The sequence below is a fragment of the Salvelinus fontinalis genome, chromosome 38 (assembly GCF_029448725.1).
Source record: "Salvelinus fontinalis isolate EN_2023a chromosome 38, ASM2944872v1, whole genome shotgun sequence".
NCBI classification, from domain to species: domain Eukaryota; kingdom Metazoa; phylum Chordata; class Actinopteri; order Salmoniformes; family Salmonidae; genus Salvelinus; species Salvelinus fontinalis.
Window position 1 is genome coordinate 14,623,786 of NC_074702.1, and position 15,074 is coordinate 14,638,859.

General features: G+C 42.1%; 1 protein-coding gene across 1 annotated transcript; it reads left to right on the forward strand.

Moving 5' to 3' along the window:
• The first annotated feature begins 6 nt into the window (after positions 1–6).
• On the forward strand, positions 7–10,074 carry LOC129837182 (zinc finger-containing ubiquitin peptidase 1-like). Its single transcript, XM_055903107.1, has 12 exons — positions 7–193; positions 458–1,091; positions 3,092–3,193; positions 3,367–3,423; positions 3,678–3,785; positions 5,524–5,633; positions 5,799–5,967; positions 6,263–6,451; positions 6,677–6,842; positions 7,571–7,734; positions 9,479–9,705; positions 9,929–10,074. Exons 2-12 carry the CDS (start codon positions 488–490, stop codon positions 9,974–9,976), a joined length of 1,944 nt encoding a protein of 647 aa, XP_055759082.1. The 5' UTR covers positions 7–193; positions 458–487; the 3' UTR covers positions 9,977–10,074.
• The last annotated feature ends 5,000 nt before the right edge of the window (positions 10,075–15,074 follow it).

Consider the following 15,074-nt stretch of genomic DNA (forward strand, 5'->3'; position numbering starts at 1 on the left):
CAACAACCAGTGACGTCAAATCCATCAGCTCAAATTGAAGGAGGAGTAGCCAACTGGGCCGGTAAAGTGAAGTTGTTAGTTAGCGTTGCTAAACTGGCATATGAATGAAAAGTGAAACAGAAACACATTTATTTTGAAAGTAGTCACGTAAGTCAAGCATTAGTACGGCACATCGTCCATATTCTTGAAATCGGTGAGTAACATGATGGTTAGCTAGCTAACAATCTCCGTGTTTTGAAGTCACGTTTTAGCCCATAGCCTGATATGTTGACTAAACGAATTCTGAATGAACTATGCTAACTGAGTTAGAATTTGGCTAGCTATCTTGGCTGACAAAGGTGGGAATTGCGTTGTTTCGTTATTGGGTACATTTGGTGTACATTGGATTGACATCCTTCCTGTTAATTCCTATTTATTTACTGACAATTAATGTTATCATAATTTATCTTAATTTCAGTGTCCAGCTGAGCACCAGAAACAATTGGCCATGCTGACGTGTGAGTTCTGTGGTGAGGAATTGGTGTTGGAGGAGGACATGAAGACCCATCTCCTCCTGAGCCACCCGGAGAATGACATGGGCTGCCCCCTCTGTTCCTGGTCCGGAGTCGCCTACAACGAACTCCGCTTCCACATCAATACCACACACAAAGAGAAACAGGACCATGATGGAGGAGGAGCAGAGGGTAGAGGTGTTCACAGTCTTGTCAGGCCCAGCTCAAGTCCTACTCCCACTACCACCATAGTGGACAATCACTACAAACAAGCCATTGGTTTGTCTAGGTCTGAGGGTTCTGAAGGAGGAGTAGCAAATGGGAACATGTTTGACACCATTGGAGGAGGGTTCTCACCCAGGACATCCAATAGCACACTGGAGTCTAAGGAGCAAATTACTGAAGCTGGGGGGGAGTCCGGTGGAGGGCGAGCAGTGGCCATTGTTGAACCCACCTCTTCAGTGTCTACAGGCTTTCTGAGATCAGCTCAGGACTCCAGTAGGCCTAGTAGCAGACACTGTAATGCTGAGGAGTCTGTGGGAGTGGGATCCGCAGAGCACACCGAAGTCAAACAGAAGCGTTTCTCCTCCCCACTTAAAGGTTTATTTTAGAGTGTCTGAAATGTGTTTGTTTATTCAACATGTTGTTACATCTTTACTGGTTTGTCGTATTGACTGACATTAGTTGGTTTTGTCGCACTGACTGACTGACGTTAGTTGGTTTTGTCGCACTGACTGACTGACGGTAGTTGGTTTTGTCGCACTGACTGACTGACGGTAGTTGGTTTTGTCGCACTGACTGACTGACGGTAGTTGGTTTTGTCGCACTGACTGACTGACGGTAGTTGGTTTTGTCGCACTGACTGACTGACGGTAGTTGGTTTTGTCGCACTGACTGACTGACGGTAGTTGGTTTTGTCGCACTGACTGACTGACGGTAGTTGGTTTTGTCGCACTGACTGACTGACGGTAGTTGGTTTTGTCGCACTGACTGACTGACGGTAGTTGGTTTTGTCGCACTGACTGACTGACGGTAGTTGGTTTTGTCGCACTGACTGACTGACGGTAGTTGGTTTTGTCGCACTGACTGACTGACGGTAGTTGGTTTTGTCGCACTGACTGACTGACGGTAGTTGGTTTTGTCGCACTGGCTGACTGACGGTAGTTGGTTTTGCCGCACTGACTGACTGGCGGTAGTTGGTTTTGCCGCACTGGCTGACTGACGGTAATTGGTTTTGCCGCACTGACTGACTGGCGGTAGTTGATTGTTTATTCTGACAGATATGGTTTGTCGTACGGACTGTTGTTAGTTGGTTGTTTGTACGGACTGATATAATTTGTCGTACTGACTAATTAGTTCGTTTGTCGTACTGTCTGATATTACTTGTTTTTTTGTATTTTGACTGATATGATTTGGTTTGTCATACTGACTATTAGTTGGGTTGATTGTATTTTGACTGATATGATTTGGTTTGTCATACCGACTATTAGTTGGGTTGATTGTATTTTGACTGATATGATTTGGTTTGTCATACCGACTATTAGTTGGGTTGATTGCCTATTGATGAACTGTCAATGCATTCCATTAACAGTCCATGCTGTCTGGCACTCGCGGGCTCTGCCTCACTTTAATCAGTCGTCAATTGCATCACTATTTTGTAAACCTCATCAGTTAGTTTTTTGTACTGACTAATATTAGGCCTAGTTGGTTTGTTGTACTGAAGCGGAAGAGAGAGGCCCAACTCATCAGAAAATCTGTCTCCCTCCATCAGGTGTTGTTTTTTGTTGTTTCGCCCACAAAGCAAGAGAGTGTTGAATTTAGCCAACAATAAAATGAATGGCTTATTTGCTACATGAGGTTTATTTATAATAGAAGTTTTGTAATGCTTAAGTTATGAGTGTACTGATATAAGTAGGACACATGACATGTTGTCACTTGAGGAAAAAACACTATCTTGGAGATGGCTATGCATATTCTTTGGATGAGGCTAGCAGCATCTCTCTCCATTGAATACAGGCGGTTAACGTCACAACCCTCATCGAATATTCAAAAAAGGATTACAATAATCCAAAGCAAAGATAGGCAGGAGCTAGTCAGTCTGCATTTCCGCTTTGTGGACAACAACTCCCACCGTTAGGGCGGGGAGACATGTATCTTGTCAGTATATCCATAATCTTTGGTTGTACTGACTGATATCTGTTGGTTTGAGTAGAGTAGTACTTTATTGATCCCAACTTGGGAAATAGTTTTCACTCAGCATCAAGGCACCTGCATGTTAATAGCCATAAAAGATGGAGACAAGTTTAAGATTAATACTGTTGTCTATCCTTCTGCTGGGAAACAAGCAATAACATTTCTATAAAGAAGGCACCATAAATGAGTCATTTACACTCGTTAAAAAGCCTCATGGCTGTGGGTAAAAATGGCCTTCTGAACTGCTCTGTGGAGCTTCTGGGCAGGATGAACCTGCTACCAAAGCTGCGCCTGTGTGGCATTCAAGTGATGTGTGGAGTGGGTTGAAAAACTCCTCGCTATGGATTGAATTAGTCTTGTCGTCATCCTTTGTCTCATTGTTATGTACTGTGTGTCTGTTGTTATAGAGAAGCAGTTTTCCTGTCCTATGTGTGCTCTGGTCTGCACAGATGCCTTCATCCTACAGGAACATGTTGAATTGCACTTGCTAGAAGAAAGCCCAGCTGAAGGTACAGTATCTACAGTTCAGAACATATAGACCACACAGTTCAGCACAGAACACACTGTGACTGTACAAACTCATGACAGTCTGAGTCTACACAGTTCAGCACAGACAGAACATGAGGCCCAATCCATTGTGTTAAGTCTCTGACTCTGACATAATCTGTATCTGACTTTTCAGAGGCTGTCCTGGGGGCCACATCATCAACCGAGGCGGCATCATCCAGCAACAGCTCAGGTTCGTCTCATTCCTTTCATCATAGGAACAAATATAGTTCAACCAAACAAAGGAAGAAGCCTGCCTATGACAGAGGTTGAGGCTCTCTCTCTGCCCATGTCTTACTGATTAAGGTCTAATATTCCCCCAAAAAGCAAAATGAACTTGCAAGAGGTTTTATCTCAACCAGAATAACTTGGATGAATAATGATTTAAATAAAAATGCCCCGTCGATATCCCTTTTAACCACTGTGTGTCCCTGACCTCGTTCTCAGGTGGGAAGAGCTATGTGTGTCCCCTGTGTTCTGTGGTGTGTGGAGACTGCTACTCCCTACAGGAACATGTGGAGCTGCATCTTGACTATGGTACAGCCAATAGTGCAGGTATGGCCTGATTTAAACAATCATATGTGATGGGAACACAGGTTTCATTGGGATTTTGTGTTTACACTTGTGGGAATTGTCCTAAAGGGATAGGGCTAAATTTGAAGTGTATCTTACAGAAGAAATATGAAAAGCAGATGAAAAACCCTGGTAGCAATTGAAGGGGAAGAGTAGTCTAATAATTTCCCCATAATTGCCAAAGGTGAGGACACAACAGTTCACCTGACCCAAGACTGAATCCAAACATTACACTATTGTTTGTATGTGCATTTTACATTTACTGTACTTTTTTCTGCATTTGTTGATAACAAAATCTGAAAATACTCTGGATACATTCACTAACATGATAAGAATATTCCTGGAAAATGTGGGCATAGGTGCAACATAAGACAAAATAAATACAAAAGTTTGAGTGAGAGGACTAACTGGTGTCTCCTAGTGGCCACGCTCCTCTCCAAAGTGTGCTAAGTTCCTAAGTAATTTCAATGAACTTTTGACTCAAAGAAAAGTCTTAAACTATAAGATGCTTTTTTGATCTCTCCTAGCTGTGCTGTTGAGGAACTAGAGCAAGCACACTTGTAGTTGTTTTGTTTGGAACACAGCCCTGCGTCCCCGCCATCACACAATTACTGTTGTTGTTTACACAATCCCAAAATTGTCCATTATAAATCGCAATCTGGGTCAGATGGGCATCATTTCAAAGCCTGTTATGTTGCCAACATGACTAGCTAAGTTATAAAATACAATATTACAGTGATAGGCTTTCACAATGCAATTCAGAGAACCAGATCATCATTTTGGTGAGCATAGAAATGAGTCATGAGTGCATTCAGGTGCGTGTGCCTCTGCAAATTATCTTCACAATTAACAAACATGGGCTCATTCTGTTCAGAACAACACAGGATATTACGCCAAGTCATCTTGTACATCAAACATAGTGATCCTAAATGGTGACACTGTATATGACACAAGTTTTATGATATGGAAGTGCACATTTGGACACACAGGTGTTTGGCTTGTTTGTATGACATCAAAGCGAGATTTATTATAATTCTCAACGTCTGATCTTTCTAAATGCATGGAGTCCTTTTTAATTTACAGCATTTCCCTCTCAGACAACAAAACATTTGCAAAAGTTGCCCAATTAGCGGGAGATATGGGCACAACTTCTTGTAGGGCGAGATGCTCAAGTTTAAAACTGCTGTCAGGCAAAACCCATACAGTGCTGTGAAGCGCAGAGCCAGAGCTCTGACGTCATGTATAGCATGTACTGTACAGCCAGTACGTTCCAATTTACGCATTTATTAGTGCCCAAATCTGCTATTTTCTACCTGAATATGGGTACGAGTGTAAAGGGTTAATGGGAAATCTATTTAGTTCACGTTTTATTTCCTGCTTAGATGTAGCCATGTTATAACAACGTTATGACTGTTATTTTACCATAAACAGGGTCTCAGGAGAGATAGAGAATGGTGTAGTACCCCATATTTGATTTGCACATGCACTCTATTGCCAGCCAACTCCTGAAGTTGCAATATAATGTGTAATTTGTCCTTTGTGATCGGTTTTGAACTATGAATTTCCCTCTGAGGACTATAAAGTTTGAACTTCTACAACCTGCCAGTTCATACCGCTGAGCTCACATGCCGCTGTCCTCACAACAGTTTTGTGTGTACAGGGTTGATTCCCATGGTGTATTTGGAAGAGGGAATTGTGACTGACGCTATGTGTGTTGCAGTGAGCCCTGGCTCAGACCTGAGGCTGGCCAGACGGCTGCAGGAGGAGGAAAAGCAGAGGAGGAAGGAACAGGAGGCGAAGCAGGAGGCAGAGGAGTTCAAGAAGCTGCAGGTTCTTATAAAGCACAACCATAATAACCCTGGAGTAGTGGATTTGAACTTGCTGCATGATGCACCATATGACGCGTCTGTGCTTTGTCACATGGCTTATGTAGGAAGTGTTTGGTTTATTTGTGTTTCTGCACGTCAACAAGATTTACAGTATACGTGTGTTTAGAGGCAGTTTGGTGTGGACGGGAGGGGGGCCTACCGCAAACAGATGGAGAGGACCACGGAGAAAGCCGTGTCTCAAAGTGTCATGGTGCCTGCTGACTTCCACAACAAGAGAGATGAGATGATGGAGGCTCTGACCTCAAGGGTCGACAATGGCAGGACCAGAACACAGGGTGTGTGTGAGATTCCATTTCTTATCCGGATCTTGACTAACATAGCTCCCTCATTATTTACAATGTTCTCAAACTGAGTTGTTTAGATCACATGTTATGTTTATACGGCTGTCTATCCACCACCTACATCTCTCAATGTTTTGCCTACATTTTATTTAGCCTACAAGGTATGTGTCATTAATAACTGTCTTCCTTCAATTGATAAAAAACTAAATGCCAGCTCCACCTTAGCGCTCTCTCTTTCTCTCTGTCTTTGTCATTCTCTTTGTTTATTGTATTCCTCTCATTCTGTCAGGTGTGCTGGGTGCTCTGTATGTTTACTACCAGAGGGAGGCCAGAGACTGTGTCCACGTGTGGCTGAGTGCTGACACCGACCACTACTGCTCATCAGAGGGGGATAAGGGCTGGGGATGTGGCTACAGAAACTTCCAGATGCTCCTGTCCTCTCTGCAAAAAATGGAGCCCTACACTACCAGTCTCTCAGGTACACACAGACAGAAAGACCTGTATCAAAACACCACATTCTACAATTGTTTACCATTCTCTCAAATCCAGTAGCTGTCTGGATCGCTTAATGAAACGGTTGAATGCAGCCCTCTCAAAAAGCCGTTTCACCATGTAATCTCCTAAACTAACTTTCTCTCTTAAATCTTCTATCATGGCATCTTTTCCTTGCCCCCCTCCCTTCTCTCTCTCCCTCCTCTCCCAGAGGGGTCAGTACCCAGCATCCCCCGGGTGCAGGTGTTGATAGAGGGGGCGTGGCGGGAGGGGTTAGACCCACAGGGCGCCACCCACTTTAACCAGCGACTACAGGGCACACGGGCCTGGATAGGAGCTACAGAGATCTACGCTCTCTGCACCTCCCTCAGAGTCAGGTTAGAGCCCAGAGAGTCACACACAGAATGTTAACATACTACACGCATTAGAACATAACACATTTGTGTAGCCAGCTATATTTGAATTAGACACCTGAATGGACTCTCACACCGAGTATACAAAATTGAAGAACACCTACTCTTTCCTTGACATGGACTGACCAGGTGAATCCAGGTGAAAGCTATGATCCCTTATTGATGTCACTTGTTAAATCCACTTTAATCAGTGTAGATGAAGGGGAGGAGACAGGTTAAAGAAGGATTTTCAAGCCTTGAGACAATTGACATGGATTGTGTATGTGTGCCATTCAGTGTGAATCCGCAAGAGAAAATATTTAAGTGACTTTGAATGGGGTATGGTAGTAGGTGCCAGGCGCACCGGTGTGTGCCAAGAACTGCAATGCTGCTGGGTTTTTCTTGCTCAACAGTTTCCTGTGTGTATCAAGAATGGCCCACTACCCAGACATTCGCCAACTTGACACAACTGTGGGAAGCATTGGAGTCAACATGTGCCAACATCCCTGTGGGATGCTTTTGAAACCTTGTAGAGTCCATGCCCTGACGAATTGAAGCTGTTCTGAGGGCAAAAACGAGGGGGGGGGCTCAATATTAGGGTTTCCTTATGGGTTTGGTATACTCAGTGTATACACACAGAGTCACTATAGAATGTACATGGTGGAAAATGGAGTCTGTTCTCAGTCAGTTACCTCTAACCTGTGTCCCCACAGTGCCCGTGTTCTAGACTTCCACCAGCCCACGGGCCCAGGGGCCACCCACCCCCGCCTCTTTGAATGGGTGAAGCAGTACTTCTCTCAGACTGCCACCAGAGGCGCCAGACTACCGCCCCGGGTGGTGCAGACCACACAGCCGCCCCTCTACCTCCAGCACCAAGGTAGTCTTAACATGGGTTTAGTGGATTGGATGGATTAGCTGATGATGGTTTACTGATATCCAATGTAGAATTTGTTTATGGCGTGTGTCTATTTTATGTTTTCTTGTGTGTCGTTTAGTGCTGAGCGATTAGTGCTTTTTGAGGTCGGTTGTGTTTTGGTTCGATCATTCAAAAATAATAACGGGTTTCGATATTATTATTTTTTACATTAAATGCACTATACATTTTGTGGGTTGAATGCTGTAACAACACATACTAAAACAAAAGTCCCATGATGGTAGTGACTGCCCATTACTGCTTATCACTTTTTCACATTTACTTTAATAAAATATTTGAGTTGTGTATATTACATTTGATTTATTTGATGACTATATTATTTCATTCCAAGTCATCTCTATAGAGCTGCTGCCTATGCTGTCTGACAAAATCACTATTTTAGTTGTTCTTCAAAGTAAATAAAGCATACTTTTATGACTGCTGAATACCAATTATCAATCACTTAGATCATGTATTTTCAGGTAGAGATACCTCTCGAAGCAACTGCTTTCTATCTCGCTCGATCACGTGTGCTCCACACAGACCGGACAAGTAGGCGGGTGTGCAATGGATTATAGTCATTGTAGTTAATTACCACGTTTTCTGCACTAAAATATGTAGAAAAATGGCCTGTTGGAAACTTCAACTCACTACTACATCGCACAGTTTGGGCTTGATCTGATTTATCTCTAGAGAAACTGCACATCGAGCTCAAAGAACAAAAACGAATGAAATGGAATTAAAATAATTGAATCTGTCGGTCAATTAGTGATTAAATCAATCAATTATTGATTAAAAACTGAAAAATAACTTAAATGGTGGTTAATCGCTCAGTACTAGTGTGCTTGAGGGAGATTTGTTTGTTTCATCTGTGTGTACATCTGACGTCTACGTTATCTCTAAAGCCGTGTTCACATTGGCAGTTTGAAGTGACTCAAATCCTATTTATTTGCATATCCGATTCAAATATGTTCTGTTTCTTGCAGTCGGAACTGCCAAAAATAACATGGAATCTGATATTTCAAGCCACACTTCAAACCGTAGGTGTTTTTAAAGTCAGATACAAATCTGAATCCCGGCCATGTGACTTGTGTGAACGGTCAAATCAGATTTATTTGCCCTCAAGTGGTTTTTAGACTTATTTGGCATGTCTTGTTGCTTGCTAGCTACTCCGTTGACAGTTTGACAAGAACATCTGGTAGTAACTTGCTTGTTAATTGTTTACAAACAAATGAGTGAATGTTCTAGAAAGCTAAACTGCTACCTAGCTAGCTAGTTGACTGCTGTGGCTAGCCAAAAGATTCCATTTGAAAGTTGGATCATCTTATCCTTTTGAGGCTTTAAGTGTTCTTATATTATGATTTTGAACATGCAAAGCAACTGGGGAAACATCCATGACAGGCATTGTTGTCACCTTAGCTTGCTACATAACTTCTGAGTGATAGGAAGCATGAACACCACCACCAATCAATCAGCCTACACCACTGTGCACACACCCGTAGTTACTATGACAACTAGCGTAGCCATGTCAGCAAATTAATGCTGTCTGAACACACACACACATCTGATTTGCTCACTTGTAACATGCTGTTTTGAAAGTCAGTAGTCCAAAATGGATTTGAAAAACATAACTGATTTGGGCATTAAGACCTGCAGTGTGAACAAGGCTTTAGTGTGTTTCATCCATGTCTTCTATCGACATCCTCAGGCCATAGCCGCTCAATAGTAGGAGTGGAACAGAAGAAGAATGGCAGCCTGTGCCTGTTGCTCCTGGACCCTGGCTGTACACCAGGAGATGTGAGGAAACTGCTGAGCCAAGATGGCTCCACTGTTAGCACAGCTGTCTGCCGCATGAGGAAGTTCCCTGGCAACCTGAAACATAGGCAGTACCAGGTGGTGGCTGTAGAGGGCGTGCTCTCCCCCGTGGAGAAACAGGTGAGTCTGCGTGGCTCTTAACTGCATACAGGTACAGTATTTGGTCGTCTGGATGGGGTTCCGTAGGGTTAAAAACATTTGAAACAAAGTGAAGCAGGAAGGTTGTACCTGAAATTCTCCAGTAAGAACACAGGTTTTGACTTTCATTTGTAAAGTGTTTTGCTACAATGTGCCCTGAACTGGGAATCAACTATTCTATATTGATTTGTTTTTTGTTTGTCAGACCCGCATTCTCAACTCAAGAACACTGCGAGCTGAGAGGATCCCGTGATGCAGGAATGCAGTTTTGCAAATGTATAACTGCCAAAAACATATGTTGAATTTTCTTGGATGTTTTATTAAGGTAATAAATTATGTATTTTAACATTTTCCTTTTTCTCTGTTCTGTTCAAATCCTCAACATATTCCTGTGTGTAGAATTGGGACCTTGTAAAAGGCGTAAGGACACACTGAGAATGAAACATGTATTCATATATTTATTGAACTACCAGAAATGACTGTAACCAAACATAGATTACTAGTAAATGACAAGGATTAACTGTTAAAAAAAATAATATATATATATATATATACACACTACCATTCAAAAGTTTGGGGTCACTTAGAAATGTCCTTGTTTTTGGGGGGGGGGGATGGTTTTGTTCATTAAATTAACATCAAATTGATCAGAAATATAGTGTAGACATTGTTAATGTTGTAAATTACTATTGTAGCTGGAGTTGGCAGATTTTTTTTTAAGGGAATATCTACATAGGCGTACAGAGGCCCTTTTCAGCAACCATCACTCCTGTGTTCCACTGGCACATTGTCTTGGCTAATCCAAGTTTATAATTTTAAAAGGCGAATTTATCATTAGAAAACCCTTTTGCAATTCTGTTAGCACAGCTGAAAACTGTTGTGCTGATTTAAAGAAGCAGTAAAAACTGGCCTTTAGACTAGTTGAGTATCTGGAGCATCAGCATTTGTGGTTTCGATTTAAAGGCTCTAAATGGCCAGAAACAAATAACTTTTTTTCTGAAATTCGTCAGTCTATTCTTGTTCTGAGAAATGAAGGCTATTCCATGTGAGAAATTGCCAAGAAACTGAAGATCTCGTACAACGCTGTGTACTACTCCCTTCACAAAACAGCGCAAACTGTCTCTAACCAGAATAGAAAGAGTGGGTGGCCCCGGTGCACAACTGAGCAAGAGGACAAGTAGTGTCTAGTTTGAGAAACAGCCGCCTCACCTCAACTGGCAGCTTCATTAAATAGTACCCGCATAACACCAGTCTCAACATCAACAGTGAAAAGGTGACTCCGGGATGCTGGCCTTCTAGGCAGAGTTGCAAAGAAAAAGCCATATCTCAGACTGGCCAATAAAAAGAAAAGATTAAGATGGGCAAAAGAACACAGACACTGGACAGAGGAAAAAAGCGTTATGGACAGACGACTCTTAAGATTGAGGTGTTCAGATCACAAGGAAGAACATTCGTGAGATGCAGAAAAAAAAAAAAAGATACTGGAGGAGGGCTTGTCTGTCAAGCATGGTGTAGGCAATGTGGTGGTCTGGGGGTGCTTTGGTGGTGGTAAAGTGGGAGATTTGTACAGGGTAAAAGGGATCTTGAAGAAGGAAGGCTATCACTCCATTTTGCCATACCCTGTGGACGATGCTTAATTGGAGCCAATTTCCTCCTACAACAGGACAATGACCCAAAGCACAGCTCCAAACTATGCAAGAACTATTTAGGGAAGAAGCAGTCAGCTGGTATTCTGTCTATAATGGAGTGGCTAGCAGTCACCGGATCTCAACCCTATTGAGCTGTTGTGGGAGCAGTTTGACCGTATGGTACGTAAGAAGTGCCCATCAAGAAAATGCAACTTGTGGAAGGTGCTTCAGGAAGCATGAGGTGAAATCTCTTCAGATTACCTCAACAACTTGACAACTAGAATGCCAAAGGTCTGCAGGGCTGTGATTGCTGCAAATGGAGGATTCTTTGACGAAAGCAAAGTTTGAAGGACACAATTATTATTTCAATTAAAAATCATTATTTATAACCTTGTCAACATCTTGACTATATTTCCTATTCATTTTGCAACTAATTTCATGTATGTTTTCATGGAAAACAAGGACATTTCTAAGTGACCCCAAACTTTTGAATGGTAGTGTGTGTGTGTGTAATAATATATATATATATATATATATATCATAAACGGAGTGCATCCATGGAGAGACGCCTGGTAAATCTTTGCCCCACACTGTCTTTCACTAGAAGTAGGAATAGACCAGCCTCTCCTCGTGTATTGTCAAATCAGAAAACAAGACCAAGTAGTTCTCCCCTTTCTCAAACATGAGTCAGGTTACATGGGGAGACATAGAGACCACTGATGATTTAGTGTTGAGTCACGCTTTATCCTTCTGTCCTGTTCCAATTGAGGAGGAACATTCCGCAGGCGCAGCTTTTATCTTCTTACAGTATCTGGGGGCCAGGGCCCTCTGGGTACGTGCGGCTTCAGTGGAACAGATACACACACATATACTCTCTCACAAACACAGATGACACACACTCTCACTCACACCCTCCTGGAAAGTCACCTGGCAACACGATCACTACTGTGAGAATAGGACAGATATATAAAACAAAGTTGCTGGTGAAAAGGACATTCTGTAATACATATTATTCCCAGGCCACTGACTGGAATGTTCTAATTACTATTGAACTGTTAGGACCGCACTCTGGGTTGGTTGGAGGAACTCTTCTCTGGTACATTCTTTCCTCCAAGCCTCTGTCCTGACTCCTGTCCATGCCCCCTCAGCAATGTGACAGCTCACTGATAACTGACAGTTGTGTGGATTGCGACTACGCATATCCTTATCAGTTCTACTGAGAATAAATATGTATTGTATAGGTATGTATTGGACATATAGTACTGTCATATTAGAGAAATTGCACAAACTGGTGAAAGGTTATTTTTATGGTTTATTGTCCTCTAACAAAATATGAATCCATCAGCATTATTAGGGTCCATGCATGGCCGGGCCACCAGAAAAGGTGAAAGATGCCATTTACCACAACACTTTTCAATCACCATTTTTGATTTAGTTTAATAAAATATATCAACGCAAAATGTTAAAAAGAGGGGGAAAGTACTGTATTTTAGACTGATTTGCCTCATGATTCGTCAACTTGACAAGTTCTCTATCCTTCACGCTGGAGTGCTGCTACAGGCACTTTGCATGCCTTAACCAATCACATTCACAGAAATCGCAGGTCACGCGGACTGGGCACAAGGCACAAAGTTTATGGCAGTCTCCACTTTCCTCTGGTATTTATTTAGCAAGCCTGATAACACATCACACCAGACAGACACAAGCAAAAACTCTTCCATAAATGAATCAGCCTATACACTTAAACATTAGCGATCTGACATGTTGTATTGCATGGAAACAATATAATTTTTCAGTCTGATCAACTGTAGGCTACAGCTGCATAATCTAGCCTTATTATGCGCCCTGTCTCTCTGGCCAGGGTAAAGGAAGCGGTAACGTTGTGTATTTATAATCAATTTGTTTGTGAGAAAATGTGAATTGGATCAAATGTGGTTTATATTCAAACTTGGACTGACTAGACTACCTAGACTTTTTCAATCCAAAATGATTAACTGGAATTAATCGATAAACCTAACAGAGTAAAATTTTAATTAGGCCTTGGGTTGCATAGGGCGGGACTACATGATGCAACAAACCCGCATACAGAAAGCTTTGTCCAATCATGTTGTTTTCTCTGTGTATGGGAAACAACCCTAGACCTTCTTTAAAATATAATTAATATGTAAAGTACAAGATTGATAGTGTTTTCATCTTCCCCGAGGACATTCGTTCTTTTTAAACCATGTGACCTGATTATAAAAACTCTGCTCCCATCAAAGCCCATATTAAACATTTTTACAACATATGAATCACGTCATACCGTATAAGGTCCTGAGTTTTACCTGGTTAGGTTACCAGAACAGGAAAGACAACAGCCCCAAAATTATTTTTCGCCACACGACTCTAGGACATGTGGTGCTACCTCTGTCGCACAGGGGTGGAAAGTGTGAGAGTGATAGCGCAACATGTTGACAAAACAAATATTCATTTGGCCTCACAAAAATGTTTCTCAGTTAATTTTCTCAGTAAAACAAACTAGTTAAGAATACCGGATTTCCTCTGTAGCCTAATCAAAATCGTTTTCCCGTTTCTCATCGGTCATGGGGGATGTAAAATATGCCACATTGCATGGACTCTGAAACGCTGTGTTTAAAAAGCGCAAATCAATCTGAGGTGCGCACGCGCAGCCTGGTCCTGGGGACAACAAAAATTCCCTACTGCTGCGAACGCGCTTAAATTGTTTAAACCATCAGTATTCCTCAAGCACGACGTGAATAAAAAAAAAACGCGGAAACATGTGTTTGTCTTCCGAGTGTCTTCTATTGGGACAGTAGGGGATATTCATCATAAACCCTTATTTTTTAGAGTATTTGTGAATTGACTGCAAGACACTCCCTGGGGCCAGGGATTTCATAGTAGCCTACACCGACTGTGGATTTTGACATTGGCATACAATGACAACTTCCACCCGTATACTGCGCGCTCTGTGCAGTGCGTGGAGTTATAGTTGGAGTTCAAAGAGATTGCTATATTGCCTATTGCAGAATACAGTGCATACCCTTGTATTGACATTTTATCATGTTAATTGAATTTTATACCAGAATCTGAGTGGCATAGTTAGAAACAAATCATTATTTTGTTTTCTATGTGTAATAGATAGGTGCGTAATTATTTGTTGTTGTATTCATATTTGGAACCTCTGTGAGACATGTTTGCATATCTGAAGTGTGCATTATTGTCCACAAGCATATATATATACACTGCTCAAAAAAATAAAGGGAACACTAAAATAACACATCCTAGATCTGAATGAATGAAATATTCTTATTAAATACTTTTTTCTTTACATAGTTGAATGTGCTGACAACAAAAAATCTAATTTATCAACCCATGGAGGTCTGGATTTGGAGTCACACTCAAAATTAAAGTGGAAAACCACACTACAGGCTGATCCAACTTTGATGTAATGTCCTTAAAACAAGTCAAAATGAGGCTCAGTAGTGTGTGTGGCCTCCACGTGCCTGTATGACCTCCCTACAACGCCTGGGCATGCTCCTGATGAGGTGGCGGATGGTCTCCTGAGGGATCTCCTCCCAGACCTGGACTAAACTATCTGCCAACTCCTGGACAGTCTGTGGTGCAACGTGGCGTTGGTGGATGGAGCGAGACATGATGTCCCAGATGTGCTCAATTGGATTCAGGTCTGGGGAACGGGCGGGCCAGTCCATAGCATCAATGCCT